The 21,802-nt window shown below is 53.6% G+C and overlaps 1 protein-coding gene across 4 annotated transcripts in view; it reads right to left on the bottom strand.

Annotated features, from left to right (window-relative positions):
- The window catches only part of SEMA4A (semaphorin 4A), a 51,565-nt gene that overhangs the window by 17,317 nt on the left and 12,446 nt on the right, over window positions 1-21,802 (bottom strand). Inside the window, exons 3-5 of one of the 4 annotated variants that reach the window (XM_074981257.1) lie at window positions 18,639-18,807; window positions 6,756-6,914; window positions 222-382 (exon numbers count right to left, since the gene is read on the bottom strand). In XM_074981257.1, the coding sequence (XP_074837358.1) occupies window positions 222-382; window positions 6,756-6,849 (255 nt within the window). In that variant the 5' untranslated portion in view covers window positions 6,850-6,914; window positions 18,639-18,807. Of the gene's footprint in view, window positions 1-221; window positions 383-6,755; window positions 6,915-9,036; window positions 9,293-18,385; window positions 18,614-18,638; window positions 18,808-21,802 lie in introns of those variants that run through there. The other 3 variants (XM_074981259.1, XM_074981258.1, XM_074981260.1) reach the window with 3 other exon arrangements.

Genomic DNA, 21,802 nt, shown 5'->3' with positions numbered 1-21,802 from the left:
CATTTCTATTCTCTCTAGGGGATTCCCCTTCAGGTTCATGAATTACTTCTCACAATCCCTCATCCCTGAGTATCCTTATCCCCACTTTACAGGTGGGGAAACTCAGGTATGGGGAAGGGGAACAGAACCCGGGTCTGACTTCCACCACCACTCCCGGCTAGCTTGCCCCCTTCCTGCACCCAAAATGCTTCCTATTCCAGGGAAACCCAAGGTCTACTCACCAAGTCCATCAGCTCCATGGTCCTGGTGCTATCCACCTGGATGGAGAGGATGGTGTCTCGAGCGCCCACGTACAGTGTGCCCTCATCTTCACTCAAGAGGAAAGTATCGTAGTTGAGGACTCCATCCTGGCTGAACCTTGTCAGAGTCCTCTGGGGGTCTCCTGGTGGGATCAAACAGTGAGTGGTATCATCATAGAGAGGCATCAATATCCCCCATAGTGTAACATCCGCATAGATAGAGTAGCACCTGTATATTGTAAAGTGGCGACTGCATCCCATAACTTAGTACTTATAGTCCCTAACTCAGCACCTTATCAATAAAGAGACACCTACACACTGTAACTTTGCATTCAAGTTGGCTGAAAATTTCCCCACGGAATGACATGCTGCCGGAAACACGTTGATTTCAACAGAATTTTGGTTTGAGGTGAAAACCACCAACACAAAGCATTTTCATCATGGGCCGGAATGTTCGGATTGCTCATTTTGCCCTTCATTTGATATGACGTTTTATACCATTTTTTTTTCAAAACACCAAAATCGGTTGACTCGAGACAAATTTTTTACAAGAATTCATTTGGGAGGAAACGTTGAAATTCGACGTTTCGTTCCAATTCACAACTAAAACCAGTTCTGAAATGGTGAAACTTCCTGAAAAACCCAAAAACTTAACTTCCTACAAAACTCTACATAACACGTATCTGCTGTAACATAAGAGATGATTCATCACAACTTAACCTAGCGTAGTTTGTAACCTAGGGTCTACGTGCAGCTTTTGAGCAGGTATCTATCACAATTTACCATGTACATACTGTAACATAGCGTTTATATGCAGCTACTTACATTTATACATGATAATTTAGCATCTGTATGCCAGAACATAAAACTTACACATGTACCATAAGAGAGCATGTGTGGGCTTCAGTGGTTAGACCTCTGGGCCAACGTACCCTCTAAGCTTTTCCATCCCTGTGCAGAATCAATTTTTATGGGCACCAAGGCATGTGAATGTGCTGCACCAGTAGAAACGCAAAACCTGTCTGTGGGTGCTCTGATAACTAGCTAAGCGGCATCTGAATTTCTTCTGAACAGCCACACAAGCGCCCAGCTTAAAGGAAACACTGTTCTGAATTATGACTCAGGACAGCGAGGTTCTAGCCCAGGTTCTGGTGCAGACCTACAGGGTGACCTGGAGCAAATCACTTCCCCTCCCATAGTTGGTTTGCCTTGTATATGGATGCTCTACAGGGCATGGCCTGGCTGTCACTGGCTGTATGTACAGCTCCTAGCACATCAGGTCTCAGAGCTCAGCCCAGGCCTCTGGGAGGGTAATGCAGCTAAATAATAAATGACTGTACTGTAACAGATCACCTACACACTGAAACACAACGTATATAAATATACACGCACTGAATTACTTAGGGCCCATACACTGTAATATAGTTGGTATATACAGGTTGAACCTCTCTAATCTGGAACTCTCCTGTCAGGAAACACCCATAATCTGGCATGATTTTAGTTAGCCAGATGACAACTTTTCACGGGTGTGGCCAAGTTTCCTGCAGTCCCACAAAGTTTGTTTCCAGCCACCAGTCCTGGCTCTCAGTGTTCTGTGCTGTTTTTTAGCTGTAATTTACCCCTCAATGTTTAAGAACCCAGTGGGCATGTTGGTAATGCTGCCTGGGAAATTCTCTCCTCCGACACTGGTCAGGTCCCGAGGATGCTGGACTAGAGAAGTTCAACCTGAACCACAACGTGACACTTACATGCTATAACATAACATAGATAGACTGCGACTCAGTGCCTATACAATGCCATGCAGCTCATTGTATCTCATAGGCTTTTGGTGCTCTAAGCACCTGACCTGAAGCCCACTGAAATGAAGCAAGGGACTCCCATGGGGTTTTGGATCAGGGTCCATATGCCGTGTGAACATGGGCAGAAGCAGCAGCCAGCATATGCAGCGGGAATGTCCCTGGATCTACAAAGAGTCTGGAGGGGAAATGCGCCCCCTTTCTCAGCAGCAGGAGGTTAAAGATGAGCAGGAAAGAAGAAGGCGGAGGCTGCTCGTCTCTCAGAAGGGGGCCCTTGTCCTTCAGAGTCAGGGCTGACCCCAGTGCCCCACCAGGGTGCTGCAGAGACTGGGGTGGGGGCTTAGCAGGAGGCTGTCTCCCTTCTGTGCCCACCTCAACCTAGTGTTAAGGGACATTGTGCTGGCAGGAGCATGAGCCAGAACAGGTCCCGATCCTTTGTGGATGCTGAAGATCCTGCAGGGCTTTTGCAAGCGTGAGAGCTGCTGCCTGGCCAGATGCAGCCCAGAGCTTTACAAAGCCATTTCCAGGAGGTTGTAGAGCACCGGAAACGCTTCACAGGCCTTTATGGTTTATTTATATCCACCCAAAGCAAACAGATAAAAAAAAGAAAAAAAAAAGTCCCTCCCAGCATTTGCATCCCAAACTGCAGCCACATCCTAGGATTTGTGTGCATGTGTGTGGGAGCTCCACAGATTCACACAGCTGTATGGCCAGGAGGGGACTTCTCAAGATCATCCCCTCCCTCCTCTGAACAGAAATTGACTAGGTCCCAAACCTGATGTGACTAGTTTATTTCTAGAGCTGGAAAAAAACAAAGGATGGAATAAGAAGATTAGATCTTGCAAATCTTGTACTGATTGAATAACCCACCACAGGAAAGGGAAATTGTTTTTATTAGACTATGGGGGAGATGGGAGGCCTGATTCTCACTGTTCTGGTAGCATAACATAAGAGTCAGTGTTATTTACCCACCACTTAGAGGCGTCTTTTCCTCTGCTAGAAGGACATAAAGGAGCCAGAGTGTGGCTCAGGCACATAATTTTATCTGGACAAATTCCAGCTCCTCTCACGACCAGCCTGTCTCCTCCTGTTAGGAAGTACTGCCTGAGAGTCAGCTTGCCTGTACTTCATGCGCTCTGTTCTGTGGCGTTCTGGAGCGCAGGTGTTAGATGTGGGCACAGTGGTTCTATTCCTGGGTTTCAGCAACTTGCCTCAGTCCAGATCCTCAGGGCCGTCCATCCAGTCGGTGAAACAGGCAACCGTGGAGAGCACCACGAAGCCCGGGGCACCAAATTGCTCCAAATTTCATGGTGTCCTGTGCAGCCACCTGCTGCTGATGGGCTCTGGTTGACCCCATCCACATCCATGGCTGCTCCACCTGGCTCAACACCAGTCCAGCAGCCCCCTGCCCCAGCTGTCCCCCACGGGCTCAGCATTCAGACCCTGCTCACTAAGTGGAGGCGAGTGGCCAGTGGAAGCTGGTCCCCTTAAAAACATCACTTCTCTCCAGCCAGCTGTATGGCCGCCTGTTGCTCCTCTGGCCTCCCACGCCTCCCTCCCAGCCCCACTCCTGGTGGCCAACTCTCCTGGACTGGACCAAGCGCATGACACTGCAGTAAACTGCATCCAGTCCACCAAGTCTAGGAGAGTTGGCAACCTCTTTCCGTTGCAGTTTCAGCTTCAGCTTCCTGCCGGAGATGGGTACCAGGGCTGGGCAAATGGCCCTGCTGATCCTCCAAGGTATTTTGGCACCTAAATCCCACAGGTTAGGTGCCTAAATACCTTTGGGGATTATAGAATCATAGAATTCAAAGGCTGGAAGAGACCACAGGAGGTCATCAAATCCAGTCCCCTACCTAAAGCAGGATCAACCCTCCCTAAATCATCCCAGCCAGGACTTTGTCAAGCCAGGACTTAAAAGCCTCTAGGGATGGAGATTCTACCACCTCTCTCGGTAACACATTCCAGTGGTTCACCAGCCTCCTGGGGAAACAGCTTTTCCTAATATACAACTTAGACTTCCCCACTTTAATAGGCTTTAATGTCTCTGTGCCTCAGTTTCCCATCTGTAAAGCTGGGAGAACTATTCTTCCTTTTGTCCCACCCTTAGCTGGTCTTGGTGATTAGCTTATAAGACATCCAGGGCAGAGACTGTCTCTTGCTGTGTCTGTGCAGCATGAAGACTGGATCCTCGAGGTGCTCTACTAAACTCTCTCGCCCCATCCTATCTCCTGGCCATTCAAGTGCTTGTTAGAGGCTTTTCCTCTTGAGTTAACTCAGTCATATTTAGCTCTTCTCATCTCCTAAACCACATCCATCTCCCTCACCCTGCGAGTCCCTTCCCAGCACAGCGGAAATGTGCTTGTGATTTCTTTGCTTTTCAGAAGCAGCTGGAAGGCCATGGGGTTTAAGAGACAGCTGCTTGCCAGAGAGGCTGCAGCTGGGAGGTGTTTTCAGGGAGTGCCAGCAGATGTCAGCGTCATTAGCAGCCTGCCTGGGAGTGCTGGCATTTGCTGCCTGGAGGTCTGGAGAATGAAAAATGCATTGGCTTTGTATAGTCGGGGCCTGATCCAAAGTCAGTGGAAACACTCCTGGCACCCCAGAGGCCCCAGCCATAAGGAGCCATTGTGATCTAGTCTGACAGCTTGCACGGTGAGTGTCAGATTTCTGGACCGGTTCCTACAGGGCCTGCATTCCCTCTAACTTCTTCCATCCCTGAGCAGAATGAATTTTGTTATGTACATGGAAATGTGCAGATGTGCACCACCGGTAGAAAAACACACTGCTGGCTGGGGGTGATCTGACAATCAGCCGTGCAGCACCCGAATCTCTCCTGGGCAGCTGCCCAAACGCTCAGCTTACAGCGAACACCATGCAGGGCCTCTCTGAGATTTGAACTCAAGCCTTTGGTGACCTCTGTGGGCTTGGGATCAGATCCTGAGTGTGCTCCCAGCTGCTCCTTGGTCTGTAACATCTGCCACTCCCCTGCCTGTGAGTATCATTGCTGTCAGCCCCGATGGGAGCCCTGAGTAGCAGACAGCTGGTCACACACGCAGCACCTTTGCAGCAGCTCTGTGAGCAGAACTCAGGTGTCCAAGCAGCCAGTCCTGGGTTGCCTGGGATAGAGACTAGCCCACCAGTCCTGGCAGGCCATGGACATTCTGTGTATGAGCTGAGGAGGAGCCGCAAGGGCCGAGACATGACAAGCTCCCCGTGTATTCGCTCTGCCCCGCAAGCCAGGGCTCCACTGCCCTAGCACTCCATGAACTTGGCTCACACGGAGCGTTCCTGGTGCACTACCCCGCCCCCAAAACACCCTCCCACTCCCTGCCCCATCCTCCCTTTGGAGGCCACAATGCTGCATCCTGCATGTGACTGCAGCTGGCTCGGCACGGCCCTGGGGGACCGATGCACATGCCACCAACAGGGCCTGATGCAAAGCCCAGCAGGAGCCTTTGCACTGAACCCACTGGGCCCTAGATCAACAGAGCAGCACCAGCCTCAAGCCCCTGACACCCCATGCTGGGACCGGAGAGTAGAGCTCCGGATCTGACTCCTCCAACCTGCTCCAAAGGACCTGCCTCTAGCCCTGCTCCCCACACAGGCACCTGAGGGCAGAGGAAAAAGCAGCTTCTGCCCAGTTCTTCACAGGCTGCATGGACAGAGAGATGGGTGATGCACCTCCAGTCCTGGCTGCAAAGAGCCTCTCTCTCTACTTCTGTCCTGGGCCTCTCCCAGGGCCTGGGAGGGTAACAGTGAGCGACAAGGAGGGACCCAGCTCTCTCCTTCTCTTCCTCTCACCCCTACTTCATTTCCTCCTTCTAACTGTCTCTCACGCTTTAGAATCACAGAAGCCTCCGGCTGGAAGGGACCTCAGTCCAGCCCCCTGCCCAAAGCAGGATCAACCCCACCTACATCATCCCAGCCAGGATTTGCAAGCTGGGACTTAAAAACCTCTAGGGATGGAGACAAGTATCAGAGGGGTAGCCGTGTTAGTCTGGATCTGTAACAGCAACGAAGGGTCCTGTGGCACCTTATAGACTAACAGAAAAGTTTTGAGCATGAGCTTTCGTGAGCACAGACTCACTTCATCAGATGCTGAAGTGAGTCTTTGCTCACAAAAGCTCACGCTCAGAACTTTTCTGTTAGTCTATAAGGTGCCACAGGACCCTTCGTTGTTGTTAGGGATGGAGGTTCCACCACCTCTCTAGGTAACACATTCCAGTGCTTCACCTCCCTCCTGGGGAAATAGTTTTTCCTAATCTCCAACCTACACCTCCCACACTGTAACTTGAGACCATTGCTCCTTGTTCTGTCATCTGGCACCACTGAGAACAGCCTCTCTCCATCCTCTTTAGAGCCCCCCTTCAGGTAGTTGAACGCTGCTGTCAAACTTCCCTTCACTCTCCTCTTCTGCAAACTAAATAAACCCCAATCCCTCAGCTTCTCCTCGCAGGTCATGTGCTCCACAGCCCCCTATAAAGCAGGGCTCCACGTGAGGTTTGAACTCACAACCTCAGCATATGCATTTACAGCACTGCCCTAGAAATAGCATAGGATAATCCTCTGCATCGTTGGAGCCCTAACTTGCTTTGTTTGCTGTGGTTCTTTTATCCCTTCTGTCTTCTGTTCATCTACACCTGTTTGTCTTTGCACCTCTCTTCCCTTTCTTCCCACGGCCACCATTTTTTCTGCCCCCACCGGCCCCTGCTTTGCTTACCTCTGGGGAAGGTGATTCTGGGGAGCAGCTCGGTACACAAGAAGGCAGCAGGCATCAGCAAACTGCCCAGGAGCCAGAGCACCCAGCCATGCATGGCTGGTTAGCAGCAAGGGTGAAGCCCTCAGTGAAATCTGCAGGGGCCTGGCCCGGGTTCTTGGGCTGTTGAGAGAGCAGAGATGGGGAGTGGGTGGAAATAAACAAGACAACCACAAGAAAGAGTCCCGGCCCCAACACCCCACCTGCACAGGAAGTGCTAGGCTGAAGAGCAGGCCATGCGCAGTCATGCTGCACCCGGAGCAGAGCTTTCCACCTTTCGCCCCATCGCAGGAGCCTGGCAGGCAGCTGCACCACTGGGGAGGAAAGGAGCTGAGAGCAGGGCTGGAATGGGGCCACAGCGCCCATGCAGGGCTTTCCCCACAGCTGGAGCTACAGAGAAGCGTCTCAGGGCTCGATTCCCAGCGGCTCTGCTCTCAGGTGTGTGGGAGGCACCTTTAAGCTTTTGCCTGCCTCCTGTTCTGGGACTGTCCAGGGTCTGCCCAGCTACCCCCTGTATCAATTAGAGCAGCCTCAAGGCTGCTCTGATTTACACTCTGCCCCCTTGCATGGGCCGTGGGACTCAGAAAAGAGCTCCCAGGACTCCGCCTACAGCCCCTATGCCGGGTGGGCATGTCACATGGGTCCCTGCTGGCCCATATGCAAGATAAAAGCCTACTGCTGCTGCCAGTTGAGGGGGCAACTCTTTTAGCTCAGGTTGGTGCCGAGGGGTGGAGTCTTCGGGCCCAGATTAACTCTCTCTTCAGCAGTTCTCAGGGAGCGTCTCTTTCCCCAGCCCCACACTGATGCTTAGAGAGTGGCCTCATCCTCCTCATGTCCCAGGCCCCTCTCCACCGTCCCTCCCCTCGTTCCGGAAGCCTGAGCCCCCCGCCCCCACCGCCGCTCGTTTCTCACGCTCTTTTCGGGGGCGGGGGGCCCTCGATGGAGCCCGTCCGGCCAAGCGGCCCCGGGCCTGCGGTCCCCAGAGGGCTGGGAACCAGGCATTGCTGGCCTCGGTGAGCTGGGAGTCAGAGGCTGCATCTTGAGGGCCGGATCCAAGTCTGGATCCAACGCTGGCTCAAGCAGTGGGCTACGGATCGGGCCCCAGGGGCCAGCCCTAGCTCCTCACGTGAGCCCTGTGGCCCCAGCACTTCAGGGGCACAATGGCTCTGTCCGGTGCAGCTGGGGCTGGGGGGCCTTTCCATCGGGAACTCCCAGGGAGCGGAGAGCAGCTGCTGCCAGCTGAGAGACAGGCTGATCCGGCCCCCGCCCGGCTGGCTCCCCGGCCCTCCCTCCTCCTCCTAGCCCCAGCCAGATTGCAGCAACCGCGGCCGCTCAGCTGTTGCGCTTGTTGCTGGAAACGGCGGGGAAGGGAGAGGTTGTGAAACGTGGGGCGCTCCTGGGTGCCTGTCAGGGAAACGATGGCCCCTTGCCCTGAGCCTGGCAGGGCTCCCAGCCGCTCCCGCCCAACCTAGCACTGCCCCAGCTGTAGTGCAGGTGCCGGGGCCCCTGGAAGCTGCCTCGGTGCTGACCACCAGTGCTCAGCTCAGCCCCACTGCCTCTGCTCTGGGCAAGAGAGATCATCGCTGGCCCGAGGGGCTTGTTACTCCGCCAGGCCACGGCCTCACCCTCCTGCTGCTCTGCTTACGCCCGCGGGGACTGTCCTGCAGACCAGAAGGGTGCGGCCCACGCCCCAAGTGGTACACCCGGGCCATGGGCTAGCGAGGGACAGGGCCAGCGCACCTACTCTTTTTTATCCACCCATGGGCGGAATACATTTTGTTATATGCACAAGACATGTGTGGGTGTGCACCACCCACAGAAACACACGCTGCCGGCTGTGGGGGCTCTGCTAATCAGCTGGGCACCCAGAATCTCTCCTGGGCAGCTGCCCCAGTGCTCAGCATACTGGGAACCCTGGACAGGACCCAGTGTTGGATACTGCAGGGATTGGGGGAGCAGTGAGGGATTGTAATATGGGGAAAGAAAACCTCCTCCCTTTGAGTACCTGCTCTGAAAGTGCCCCCCACAGAGCAGCACTCAGGAGCCCCTCCAATTCCCCTCCATCCTCCCCGCAGACCTCGGATCCCCTCACCTGGCGCTTTATCCTGCCCGCTGTATAAGAGATGCTGATCTTAGCACCTGCACAGAGCCACTCTCCCCATCCAGGTCCAGCCCCTGCTTTCCCCCCAGCCCTGCCAGCAGATCCCCACCGAGCAGGATCCAACTGCTCATTCTCCAGCATTACCTCTCCTGGGCGGAGGTCAGAAGGCAGGGGCAGAAGCAGCTCAGAACTAAGCCCCTGGCAGATCCCCCCAGCGCTGGGGGGACAGACTCCCTGGCTGATGCATGGTGCCCTTCGGAGATGTCCTGGGCCCACCGGCCTGGAATGTCCAGCTGAACTCCTGCTGGAGGGGCTGGTTCCTGCGCCCACCCTGCTCCCAGACACTCCCTCAGTTCCTTCCCCTCCTGGGCTCGTGGCCAGCCCCAGCGAGCTGAGGCTGCTTCCAGTCCCGGGCTCACACTGACAGCGGCCTGGGCTGGGGAGGGGAAGAGTACCATGCGCTCTGTGTCACACACCATGAGTCAGGGAACCAGAAAGTCCAGCCTCTGGAGGCAGGTCCTGACCACTCCTGGGACCTGCCCCGGCTGCCTGCTGCCAGGCAGGCAGCTGCTGCCTTGAGTGATTGCCCGGGTAGGAAATGGAGCTTTTAAAACTTTTTAAAGCTGCTGTTCCCAATGGAGGGAACAGAAAGGAGGGCCAGGGTTTGGGGGTTCTAGCCCAGCCCCGAAGAAAGAGGGTCCAGTGCTTAGAGCAGGGGGAGAGGGAGCCAGGACACCTGCGTTCTATTCTGCCCGTTGGGAGAGGAGTATTAGCTAGTGGTTAGCGTGAAACTAGGCAGTTCCAGAGTCCCTTATCCGTTCTGCTTGTGCTCTTCAATATCCCCAGTGATGGAGATTCTACGACCTCTCCAGGCAATTTATTCCTGTGTTTAACCACCCAGACAGTTACGAAGTTTTTCCTAATGTCCAACCTAAACCTCTGTTGCTGCAATTTAAGCCCATTGCTTCTTGACCTGTCCTCAGAGGCTAAGAGAAAAATTTAACTCCCTCCTCCTTGTAACACCCTTTTAGATACTTGAAAGCTGTGATCATGTCCCCTCTCAGCTGTCTCTTTTCCAGAGAAAATAAGCCCAGTTCTCTCAGTCTTGCCTCAGAGCTCGTGTTCTCTACACCTTTAATCATTCTCGTTGCTCTTCTCAGGACCTTCTCTAATTTCTCCACCTCTTTCCTGAACCGCGGTGCCCAGAACTGGACACACTACTCCAGCTGAGGCCTAATCAGCGCCGAGTACAGCAGAAGAATGACTTCTCCTGTCTTGCGCACGAGTCCCCTGTTACTGAACCCCAGAACAATGCCTGATTTTTTTGCAACACTGGTGGGGTTTGCCAGAGGAAGTTCAATGGCTGCCCCCTGGTCCCCTAGCACTTTGAAGCTTGGCACACTCTACCCGACAAACGTTGACCAAGCCGGACACCAAATCTCTCCTGTCCCAGCCAGGTCCACATTAGGTGCCCTTTGCAGGTCCAGCTATACCCATACGCTGCACAGGCAAAACACAACTGGAACAGATGCAGCTATACCAGCTGAGCTGATTTTTTCTGGCATAGCTTATTCTATCCATCCCACCCTGGGAAAAACAAGCTATCCCAGTCCACAGTGCAGTTGGACCAGTAGAACTGCACCTCCTCTATCGACTCCTGCCAGCCTGGCTGTGACAGTCAGGGATCTCATTTCTCCCCGTCCTGCACTGAAAGAGCAAGAGCCGTGAGAACAGAGGTGACCTTAGACACTGCGATGACGGAAAACGTTATTGGCCAACCCCAAATCCCTCATCTTGGGAGAGGCATTTACTGCCTGTAAGTATTTATGGCTAATTATGACCATTATCCTGACACTAACTACCCAGTCTCCACCAGCACGTCAAGGACACCGTTAGTCACAAGCTGTTTGTCTAAGCACATTTGTAGTTTAACTCATTTTTCACCCAACGCTTCCGCCGGGAGCGTGCTGGGCCTGTGGAGAGCTGCACCAGGGGTTCGCTGCTGCCCTTTGGCCTCTCCTGAGAAGACAACACCCGTTGCTAAGTGCGGCAGTTTTCAAGGCAGGGATCATTAGCTCCATTTTACAAATAAGGAAACTGAGGCACAGAGTCCGGACTCGACCTGCTCAAAGTCACGCAGAGAGTCAAAGGAAGAACGACCAAAACAGCCCAGTTGTCTGGGCTACTGGTCCCCCAAACTCTAACCACTAGACAAGACTGCTGGAGGCTGAATGAGAGTACAGGAGACTACACTTTCTGTTCCCCCAGTCTAAGCCCAGGTCCCCAGAGCAGGGCGCAGAAATCAGATGCCCTCGTTCCCTGACCCGGCTGACTGGAGGGATCTCCCCTGGCCTGGCAGTGCCCTCCTGTTATGGTGATTCTAGATCCTTTGCAGCACTGCCCCAGACAGGTACAGCTCCTCCGCAGTGTCCTAGAGAGGTGCGCCTCAAGCAGTGTGCCGTGGCACACTGATGTGCTGCAAGGTGGTGCTTAGTGTGCCTCAGAGCCATGCGCCCCATCTCTTGGTGGGAGAAGCGCGGGGCAGCAATGGTGACAGCAGTGGCTGTGGGAGGGGGCAGTGGGGGCTCTGGTGAGTCACCAGCATTGAGCTAGAGCTCGGTTGCGGGAGATGGGGCACCTGGCTCTGGGTGAGGGGAAGGGGATTGGGTTAGAGCTGGGGGGCAGAGGGTACCTGGCTCTAGGGGATGGGATTGGGTTATGTATATTTGGTGTGCCGTGAAATTATGACGAGTGGCTGAAGTGTGCCGTGAGGTGACAAAGGTTGCTGAGCACTGCCCTAGAGCCGTGAGAGAGGATCCAGGGGTGTGGGTGCGACTTAGAGGAAAGCCCAGCTGATCCAGCAGAGGACCGCGCAGCAACAGCTGGGTCTATCATCAGCTGCAAAGTCAACAGGAAGGAGGAACTGGAACAAAGGGCCGGAAAGCAGAAGGGTGGAAAACTGCCCTGAAGAAACAAATCCCTGGCTGGCTCCCTGCCCAGCAGCAGGGATGGGCCACTAACGCCTTTGCTCTCAGCACTCGGTCCCCCTGTAGCCGTAGGAGGGCTTTTTGGTGGAGACCAGTTCTGGGCCTGATGCAGATTGGAACCATGGCTCCTCCGCTGGAGCTGAAGGAAAACAGTCGGGACTTTTTGGAAATGCTGCAGTGACGCCTCATGGGGGGTCGTCCTCAGGGTTCCCCCTGATTTTTTCCATCCGTGGGCAGAATAAATTTTGTTCTTTGCACTGAGGCATGTGCGGATGTGCACCACCCACAGAAACAGGCTGTGAGCGATCTGCTAATCAGCTGGGCTGCACCTGAATCTCTCCTGGGCGGACGCCCAAGTGCTCATCTTATAGCAATGGCTCGCACACTGGGGGGGCTGCAGACCCTTGTGGTACATGAAGGTATTGCAGGGGGTTTGAGGCCAAAAAAACCCCAAAAGAAATAAAAATGATCACAGAAAATGAGTTTTAAACAAATGGCAAAGTTACAATCTATTATTGTTTTTAAATGAAATATCCCCCAATCATATTCTTCATCGCCGTCCTAAAATCTCTGCTGGGGTTTCCTTCTTCATTGAAGGAAGTGTACGTAGCACCTAGAATTGGCTTTGATGGGGGTCCACAAATGGTTTGGTGAGCGATTGGGGGTCTGTGAATGGTATTGGGGGCTTGCACTAGTGAATAGATTGGGAACCGCTGGCTTACAGGGAACTTGAGTTGTAGTCCAGCTCCTGCACGCTCCCATTCTCCTCTATAGGGCAGGCTTCCAGGTTGGACTACATCTCCCATGATGCTTCACAGCACCCCCACTCTTGTAGAGGGGAGGCAATATATCATGGCAGCCTCCTAGCCGTGGTGCATTGTGGGAGATGCAGCGTGGCTAGGAAGGAGCAGGGGACCTGGGACCCCCTGAAATACAGTTCCCATGAGACACTGCAATAGTTCCCGCTCCAACTGCTTTGGTTTTGGGGTCTTAGGACTTCACTGTACACAGATTTTCTGCTAGGAACAGCCAGTGACAAGAACCAGGCCTTCTCTCTTGTGCTGCGTTGGAAGAGCCACCAGCTTGGTCTAGCGAACTGCACCCAGGCCGTGGCTGGTCTGGAATAAGAAGGGTAGCAGAGGAGTGAAAGGCAGGACTCTGGGGCCTGGGGAGAGTCGCACCGCTGCTCCGTGCCTCAATTTCCCCAGGAGCCAAATGGAGATCATCCAACCCCTCCAAAGGGCTGAGGCCTCAGTTAGGAGCAGAACTAGTTTCCCAACACCCTTAATGATCCCTCACCACTCACTGGGCGCCGTTATTTCAGGACCTCAGCACCCTTTCTACATAGCCAGCAAGCGTCTCAATCTCTGTGCGTGGGAGACGCATATTCACATTGCAAAGGGCAGGCAGGGGGAGGAAGCAGCATCACTGCCCCCTCAAAGGGGTCTTTTAACTGTTGTAGTTGTTGGTGGGAAAGGTACAAAAAGTCTTGTCTATCTGGGAAACATTCTCCCCAGACAGGAGTCTGGCCCCGTCCCAAAACTCCTGCTGACCTCAGGCAGGGCAGGATTTCACTCCGTATCTTTTGGCACAACAAGCTCCTCGTCCTTGCCTTGGAGAAACTGGGGCAAGATAAACCCTGCATCAAACCAATCCCAGCCAACACAGCTCCACCCACCTTTCACTTCCCTTTCAGCAATTTTAACTCTATTGCACCAGGGTTATGCCTAAATGGAGGGTGTGAGTTGGCCAAGGTAACTCGGTGAGTCAGAGGCAGAGCTCAGGATGTAACCCAGCCGTCCCGGTTCTCCTCCTCCCATAGGCAGGGGTAGAATCCAGGATTCCTGAATCCCAGCTGCGTGCTATAACTACTAGACTCCACTCCCTTCCCACAGCCAGAGCTAGACCTGAGGATTCCTTACCTCCCATCCTCCCTGCTCTACCCACAAGGCAACATGCTGCCCAGAGCCTAGGACAAATGCCAAGAGTCTTGATTCCCAGTCCTCCACCACACGTACTAAGTCACATTACATTACTCAGTGCCTCAGTTTCCCCGAATCAAACTGGAGAATATTCTCCTTTAGACAGCACTTATAGGGCCTTGCATGAGCAGAACTTCCACTTGCGAAGTACATGCATGATTATTGTCTTACATGTCGACTGCTTGCTCCTTTTTAATCCATCCCCATTCTCCTTTAGCCATTCAGCGTGCATCCTTCACAGCCAGGACAGCGACAAATATTTCTGTTTGTCATGGTAACAAACAGACACACAGCATGAAAGCACAGTGCATCACTTCCTGCCTCCCCCCACCCCAGCCAAAACAGCCTGGATCTCCCCAGGCCTGGCCAGTTCCCCATGGGGCTACAGATCCAAACTGTAGGGAACAACCTGATGCTTCCACCTCAGATCGTCTGTCCGGAGTGGGAACAAGTAAATCATTCCTCTTCTGCAGCTGGTGTGTGAGAATTGGATCGTCTCCCTTTAAATAACTTTGCATACCAGCTGGGTTCTAGACCACAGAACTTTGCATGCCAGCTGGGTTCTACACCACAGAACTTTGCATGCCAGCTGAGTTCTCAAGCACAGAACTTGGCATGCCAGCTGAGTTCTCAAGCACAGAACTTGGCATGCCAGCTGGGTCAAGAGCACAGAACACAGTAAGCACCACCATGGGGCTCACACACACTCTTTAAAGGGATACTACCACATTCTTACACACAATGCTGCTTCACAAAGATGCTGTTCAGCCTTTTGTTGCCCCTAGTGGGAAATGCACTTCGCTGGTAAGAGGGAATAAGGGAGGCTCAAGGCCTGGTAGGTGCCTGGCTCACCTGCCTTGGCAGACGTGCAGGAACTCTGCGGAGAGGTTCCAAGAAGGGGCATGGCCCAGGCTGGCTTTGGCATGGGACCAGCTGTGGGCCAGCTTCCCCCTTTGAGGAGCCGATTGCAGGGATGTGTGTGGCTCAGAGCATTGTCTGAAGGCCAGGAGGGAGGAGGAACCCCTCCTGTTGCTATTCGGCCGGCACAGAAAGCTCCTTGTGACACAGAAACTAGGTTACTCTGCCCTGGAGCCGTTGGCTGAGAAACGGGGCCCCAGGGAGCTTTAAATTAGTCCCATTGTTCTGCGCTGGGCTGGAGCCACAAATGGAGTATGATCAAGGGCCAGGATGGGGGGCTTGGTCTTCCATGATACTAAGGTCCCTCTGGCAGCCACTGGGGCCTTAGAATGGTGGTAAAAGCCCTCCCGAGGTTCCCCCATACACAACTGACTTCCCTGACCCATGTGGACGTGGCATTAGGGTTAAACACCTGCAAATAGCATGGGAGCTCCTTAGAGCCACCAAAACAGAGGTGCAGACTAAAGGCGCACCCCAAATCTGAACAGACAGCAAACACATGCCAGCATGGTGAAATAACTAACAGACCCCACTCTCTTTTAAAATTTGAACGTCAAATCCCCGTAGAGCTAATAGGTGGACAAGGTCAGGCAAGAAAGAACTTCAGCTGCAACGTTAGACACAAAAATGTAAGGTCTGATATTTTCTTAAAGTGCCTCAGAAGCAGAACTCCTGGCAAACCAGCAGCAGGACCCCGACATGAGCCAGGTGTGAAAGGAACACCCGAGAAAGACAAAGTCACTGTGGAGAAGCTGATTAATTTCTTTGCCTCCGTCTTCCCTGCCGAGGTGGTGGGGGAGTTACCCACATGGTCCACATTCTCCTTTTTGCTCAAGTGGCAAAGTTTGCAGGTGAGGAACAAGTATTCCAGATCGTTAAGGCCTAAGCGCCCCCAACCCGATCCCCTCGAATGGCTGGGGGGTTGAAATACAACATCCAGGTTTGAGTCCATCTCAGAAGCAGGGAGGAAACCCATGACGGTGGCAGGAAACCACTGGCAGAGGGGAAGAAAGGATTAATCCTCCCTTCCCTGGACAGATTCTGGGGGCCCTCCTATCCCAGCGTTCTATAATGTAGCACTACCCCCCAGATGCGCTGCATTCATCAGTTCAGAATTAACCCACACACTTCAGTCACTGAGCGGGGTTCTTTGCCGAGGAAGAAATCTCACCCCTGAGAAACAGATTTCTCCCTTCCAGATCAGCGGATCTGTTGCAGTGGATCTGACACGGGCACCTGTGAGTCTGCAGCTGATCCAGGGGGCTTTTCTGTGCCGCCTGCCTCCCCACCACCACCGCGCCAACCCTGGTTTTATCTTCCTAACCAGAGGAAATAGCAGCTCCTTTCCTGGTCTCTAGGCTGGGCATAAAAGCTCCTGGTGGTTTCTTGCTGCCACTCGCCCTTCTCTGGAGAATGACAGCCGGTCTTCTCCTGGTTCTCCCTGCTTCCCCATCCCGCCCCACCAGTACCAGAGAGAGGATGTGTCCAGCTGTCTTTATCTCACAGCTAGCAGCCCAGCACTGCTCCCCATGCCCTGCTGGAGCCACGCCCATCAGGGAATTACTGACCCTTAGTCTAGGAGCAACCCTGCCCCGTCTGAGCCTTGCAGGTAATTCCTAGCTGCTGATCAGTGGTGCCCAAGGAAGGCAGCAGCACTCCGGTTCCTTCCTGCTTGATGTATCACCAAACATGCCCTCTCCACCCATCCACCTCCCTCCCATCATCCTTCCACCCATATCCCTTCATTCCCTTCTGTCCACCCATCCTCGTCAACCCATGCCCCCTACGCATCCAACCATCCATATCCCTCCACCCGCTCCTATGCACATCCCCCGTTCACCCATCCATCTCCATCACTCTCCAGCCGCAGTTTCCATCTGTCCATATCCCTCCCTCTGATCCAATGAGGATTATTACCTTGTCGATCTAATAAACTAATAGGCCATTGACTCCAGTGCAGTGATGCCGGTTCACACCAGCTAGGGAGCTGCCCCCACTGTCTGCAGCAGAGTTAACCCTGTCTGCACCAGGTGGCCCTATGTTCCCAGCTTAGTAGGTTCTTCCCAGTCTTAGATATCAACATGACCGGAAGGCAAATTTCTTGGGAGAGGGTGAAATAGAGAGCGGTGGGGTAGGGGTCTGAGTTCAGAACAGAGTTCTGTCTCTTGGCTCTTCCACTCCCTGTCTGTGATCTTGAGACAAGACACATCCTGTGTTCCCACTATTTTTTTTGCTTCTGGGGTGGAATAAATTTTGTTATGTGCACCAAGGTATGTGTGGATGTGCACCACCCATGTGCACCAGCACTGTGGGTGCTCTGCTAATTACCCAGGTGGGAACTGAATCTCTCCTGGGTGGCTGACCAAGTGCTCAGCTTACAGGGAACACTGGTCACGTTCCCCTCGCCATGCCTCCGTTTCTTCACCTGCCCTACTGAAACTGACCAGGATCTCAGTTGGGGATTCACTAGCGGGATTAGCGGAGATAAGTAAGACATTGAGTAGCGCGTGGACAGGCCTCTAGGAGTTACCGATACCTGCAGCCTTGGAGCCAAATGCAATGGGCAGCAAGGACCTTTTTAAAATGGAGAAGGGACGAGGAATCCTACCAGGCAACAGGTCCTGGATTGTCACTGCGTCAGCCCGTCAGCCTCATCTGGCACAGGGCTGAGTCCAGCTCCCAGCTCAGCGCTCCCACCCAGCCAGTCACAAACCAAAGGGCCACATCCCCAGCTCCTGCTGATCAGCACTGCTGCACTGGAGCCAGTGGGCTAGATTTACAGGGTTAGATCTGGATTGCTCCATCAAACCCAAAGCAGCAATTCTGATCTGCGTCTGGGGAGGATCTAGCTCACAACCCAGAGACTCTTTTTGGGTCATTCGCCTTCGCATCCTTCTCTCCATCCATCTAGGTCCTGCCCTGCCCCTGCTCTGCCCTTTCCCAGGCTCCCCTCGCTCCTAGGGGACAGGATCCCCAGTCAGCATAAATCAGTGCGGCTCCGCTGGAGTCAACAGCCAGCGCAGCGACTTCCCTGGAGTTGGCAGATTCCCGCCAGCTGTTCTCCTCTGCCACAGACGATTGCCCATGGCGTTAATTTTCAGCTCTCTGGAGAGCAGCCCTGGCGGGCACAGGCATTATTTCATGCCTCTGCAGTGAGCTGGCCATTCACACAAGTCTGTGGCAGCTCATCGATTTGCGCCAGCAGCGAATCTGGCCCTGCCTTCGCAGCCCTGGGGAGCGGCTCGGAAAACCCATCGGCGGGGCTGGTTCAGAATTTCCCAGCCTGGCGCTGCCGGCAAATTCCCTCGAGAGGCACGGTCGGAATGCACGGTGGAGCCAACAGTCTCTGGGGCCTCGTTTGGCTCCCGGATTAAGAGGTAACGCGGGCGGTGCTGCCGGTGGGAAGGGGTGTGCTTTACCACCGGCTCCTCATTGTTTCAGCAGCTGAGATTTTTCCAGGAAGAAACTGGGCGCCGACGCTTCGCTGCAGGAATACCCAGCTGGGAACCCTTCTGGAAACAGCCAGTGGTGGGTTCCCCCCTTCGCCTGCTGTCAAACAGCCTCTCCTCCCCGATCATTCCCAAATACAGAACGTCACTTTCTTACCTGACGCTGACTGGCACCTGGGCACTAACCACTCGGCTTCATCCTCCCCCGAGAGGAGCCCAGATCTCTCGCACCAGTTCCCTGGTAGCACCAATGCCTGGAGCTAACTCTCCTGCAGCTCCCGGCGTGAGGCAGCCAACCTGCTTGGAGCAGGCTGCTCCCAGCCATCAAGAGGAGGAAAATCCCATCCTTGCCTCGCATCTCTCCCCAGCCTGCTGGGGATCCTCCTCGCGTTGCCATGGTTACAGCTTACCTCCCAGCAAGCCAGCTGCAGCTGGTGTGTGACGGACACACACAGGCACACACCCCAAGCCAGGCAGTGGCCGAGCAGGAAGATGGGTGCGTCTTCGGTTGGGATCCAGTGGAGTGGATGGCGTTGACGCAAAAGTCTCAGTTCCTGTCCCCTGAGTGGCAAGGCCTGGCTGGAGAGAGAGAGAGAGACATGACTCACATGTAAGACTTTCCCTGTTTCACTCTGTCGCCCAGAAACCCAGCGACACCCATGCACAACGACAGCACAGGCTGAGTGGTTCTGGCGCCCCATGGCTGTACGCTGCCCCTCACCCCCTGGCAGCGTCCCTCTAATTTTTTCCATCAATGTGCAAAATAAATTTTGTTATGTGCACGGAGGCATGTGCAAATGTGCACCACCCATAGAAACGCACGCTACCAGCAACATTCCCTCTAATCCAGTGTTTATCAACCTTCTGTTATCCGGTACCCCCATTGAAAAATAAAGTGTCCCCAGACTTCTCTGGCATACCCCGAACAGCCCAAAAATCACTGGTTGAGAAAGTGTCAGAGAGGTAGTCGTGTTCATCTGTGTCTTCAAAAACAAAAAGAAGTCCTGTGGCACCTTTCAGACCAACAGATATTTTGGAGCATAAGCTTTCATGGGCAAAGACCCGCCTCATCAGATATCCAAAATATCTGTTGGTTTATAAGGTGCCACAGGACTTCTTGTTGTGGTTGAGACACATGGTCCTATGGTAATCTGAGGTCTTGGGACAAGTGCCGTTCAGCCTTTCCAGATCACTGTAACCTTTGCAGGCGTTAGATTTGTTTTGTGTACCACCAGGTTACAGCTCACTTAAAAACCACTTAGAAAAACACAAAAATATCCCAACAGATGACTACTGAAAACTTGCTGACTTTCTACCACCTTATTATCGAATCAGTGAATTGGAATAGAAACGTTGTACTTTCGTTTCAGCATTAGGCATACGAAACAGTAGAAATAAGTCATTGTCTGAACGGACTTTTAGATTGTACTGACTTTACATACAGCCTGTTGTAAAACTAGGCAAATATCTAGATGAGTTGATGTATGCCTGGAAGACCTCGGTGTATTCCCCCAAGGGCACACATGCTCCTGGGTGAGAAACACGACTCAAATTTTCCCATCCATGTGTGAAATAACTTTTATCATCTGCACCAAGACATGTGCCGATGTGCACTGCCAAGAGAAACACACGCTGCTGGCTGTGGACCAGCTCTGCTAATCAGCTGGGCAGCACCTGAATCTCTGCTGGGAGGCTGCCCAAGTGCTCAGCTTACAGAGGACGCCAGCCTGGCTCCTGTGGGTCTCCCCAGCTTTCAGAAACAGGGTAAAAATCATATGACTTAGCACCCACCTAGCTCATTTGTGATGAGGCCTCATTGCACCCCTTGCAGCAGAGCAGCTTGCTGCGCCTGGCAGGATGGTCCCCCAGGCCACACCTGTGGCTGCATGCCATGGAGCAGAGGCTGCCCTGTCTAGTCCTTCATAGGCCCAAGCCTGGCATTGCGCCGCTGACATCAGCGAGGTTGTTCCTGACCCACACTGGGAGCAGCTCCGTGCCCCATTCTCACCTGTCCTGCTGTCGCTCACCCCTAGGCCAGAACCGTGCCAAGCTCAGCACAGCGGGGCCCCATCTGTCCTGTTCAGCACCCAGTCCCTGTCCCCTACAGTGCTCTTGGCAGAGCTCTGCACTTGGCCTCCGTAGGGTTTTTTCACCCATTTGGCCCAAGCTGCAAGACCCTGTGCTGCCTTCATTTTCCCTGGTGTAAATCAGAACGATCAAAGCTGGGGAGTGAGCAAGCACAGGACTGGGCCTTCTACTTGCTTGGTTATATCTCCCCTCCCCTGCACTCCACCCTCTGCAGCCAGGGTCCTGATCCTGTCCCTGGTGCTCCCAAACAGGGTTGGCCTCTGGATGCAACAGGAGCTGGGAAGGTGAAGCCCCCCAACATTTTCCAGGCTGCGAAGCTGGGGGGAACGATTCGAGTGGGGAAACGAGCTGAGACGGGGCCTCTGGAATGCTGCTTCAGACCAAGCCCAGCGTATTCCTATTCCTGTGCCGGGTGCCGTACAAACACAAACAGCAGAGTCAGCCCCTAGCAGCTGTCCTCACCCCAAACACTGTGCAGCATAAAGAAGAGCATGCTGAGGCCACCTGTGCCTGCTGAGGAAGTTTGCATTGCACTGGGCTGGACACTGCCTGCTTTCACCGCAGAAGACTTCAACGTTCACTCAGTTAAGGCCAATAATGTCTCTGCCTGTCCCCTTGCAGTGGTAACTCTGGCCTCCTGGAGGGTTTCTGCTAACCGAGCTTACTTCCACTTGTGCAAACCCCGCCCCCCCCCCCCCCCCCCCCCCCCGCTCCGAAAGTCTTTGGGGAGGAACTTATGTCTCACTTCCCCTCCTTTTGAAAACAAACCACCACCACCAAGTTCATGTGTTGTTGCTGGCACAGACCCGCTGCCCTGCTCCGCCCCAGAGGTGGCTGCATGTTGATGGCCAGCAGTGCCAAAGCTGCACCTGCTTTGCTCAGAGCAAGGGAGTGGGGGACAAAAAGGAAAGGGTTGCAGACAGCAGTGTTGATCTTCCCCAGGTGGCATTCAGAGAGGCAACCTGGCTTCCTGTATGGAGCTGCCGTTGCTCCTTGCCAGGCACGAGGCTGGGCTAGCGAGCATCTGGCATGAGTCATTGCTGCTCTTATCAGAACGAAAGGGGAAGCTGGCAGGAGCATTTCCCCACCACCGTGTACCTTGTAACTCAGTGTAAGCGCACATCCCTATTTCAGCCCAGCTGGCAGCAAGGCAGCATTAACACGCAGGCTTCTGAGAACATCCGGTCCTCAGCTAGCCATGAGCGTGTGACAGGCCAGCACACATTTTGGGCACCGATGCAATTCCCTGGCTGCCCCAGGCTCACTAGGCAAGTCACTTACACCTCCACCCTCAGAGATATTTAGGCTCCCAACTCTCATGGGGAATTAGATGCCTAAATACCTTAGGGCAATGTTTTGCAAACTGTTTTTATAAAGAACCCCCTTTTAAAAAAAAAAAAAAAGTACCCGTATTACCAACAAGTTTCAGACACACATTTTTTTTTCTACCATTGCAATACAATTATTTAAACCACTTAATCCTAAC

This window comes from Carettochelys insculpta, chromosome 30 (genome assembly GCF_033958435.1).
Source record: "Carettochelys insculpta isolate YL-2023 chromosome 30, ASM3395843v1, whole genome shotgun sequence".
NCBI lineage: Eukaryota > Metazoa > Chordata > Testudines > Carettochelyidae > Carettochelys > Carettochelys insculpta.
The sequence above is the reverse complement of the archived record's forward strand: the minus strand, read 5'-3'. Positions and strand labels throughout refer to the sequence as shown.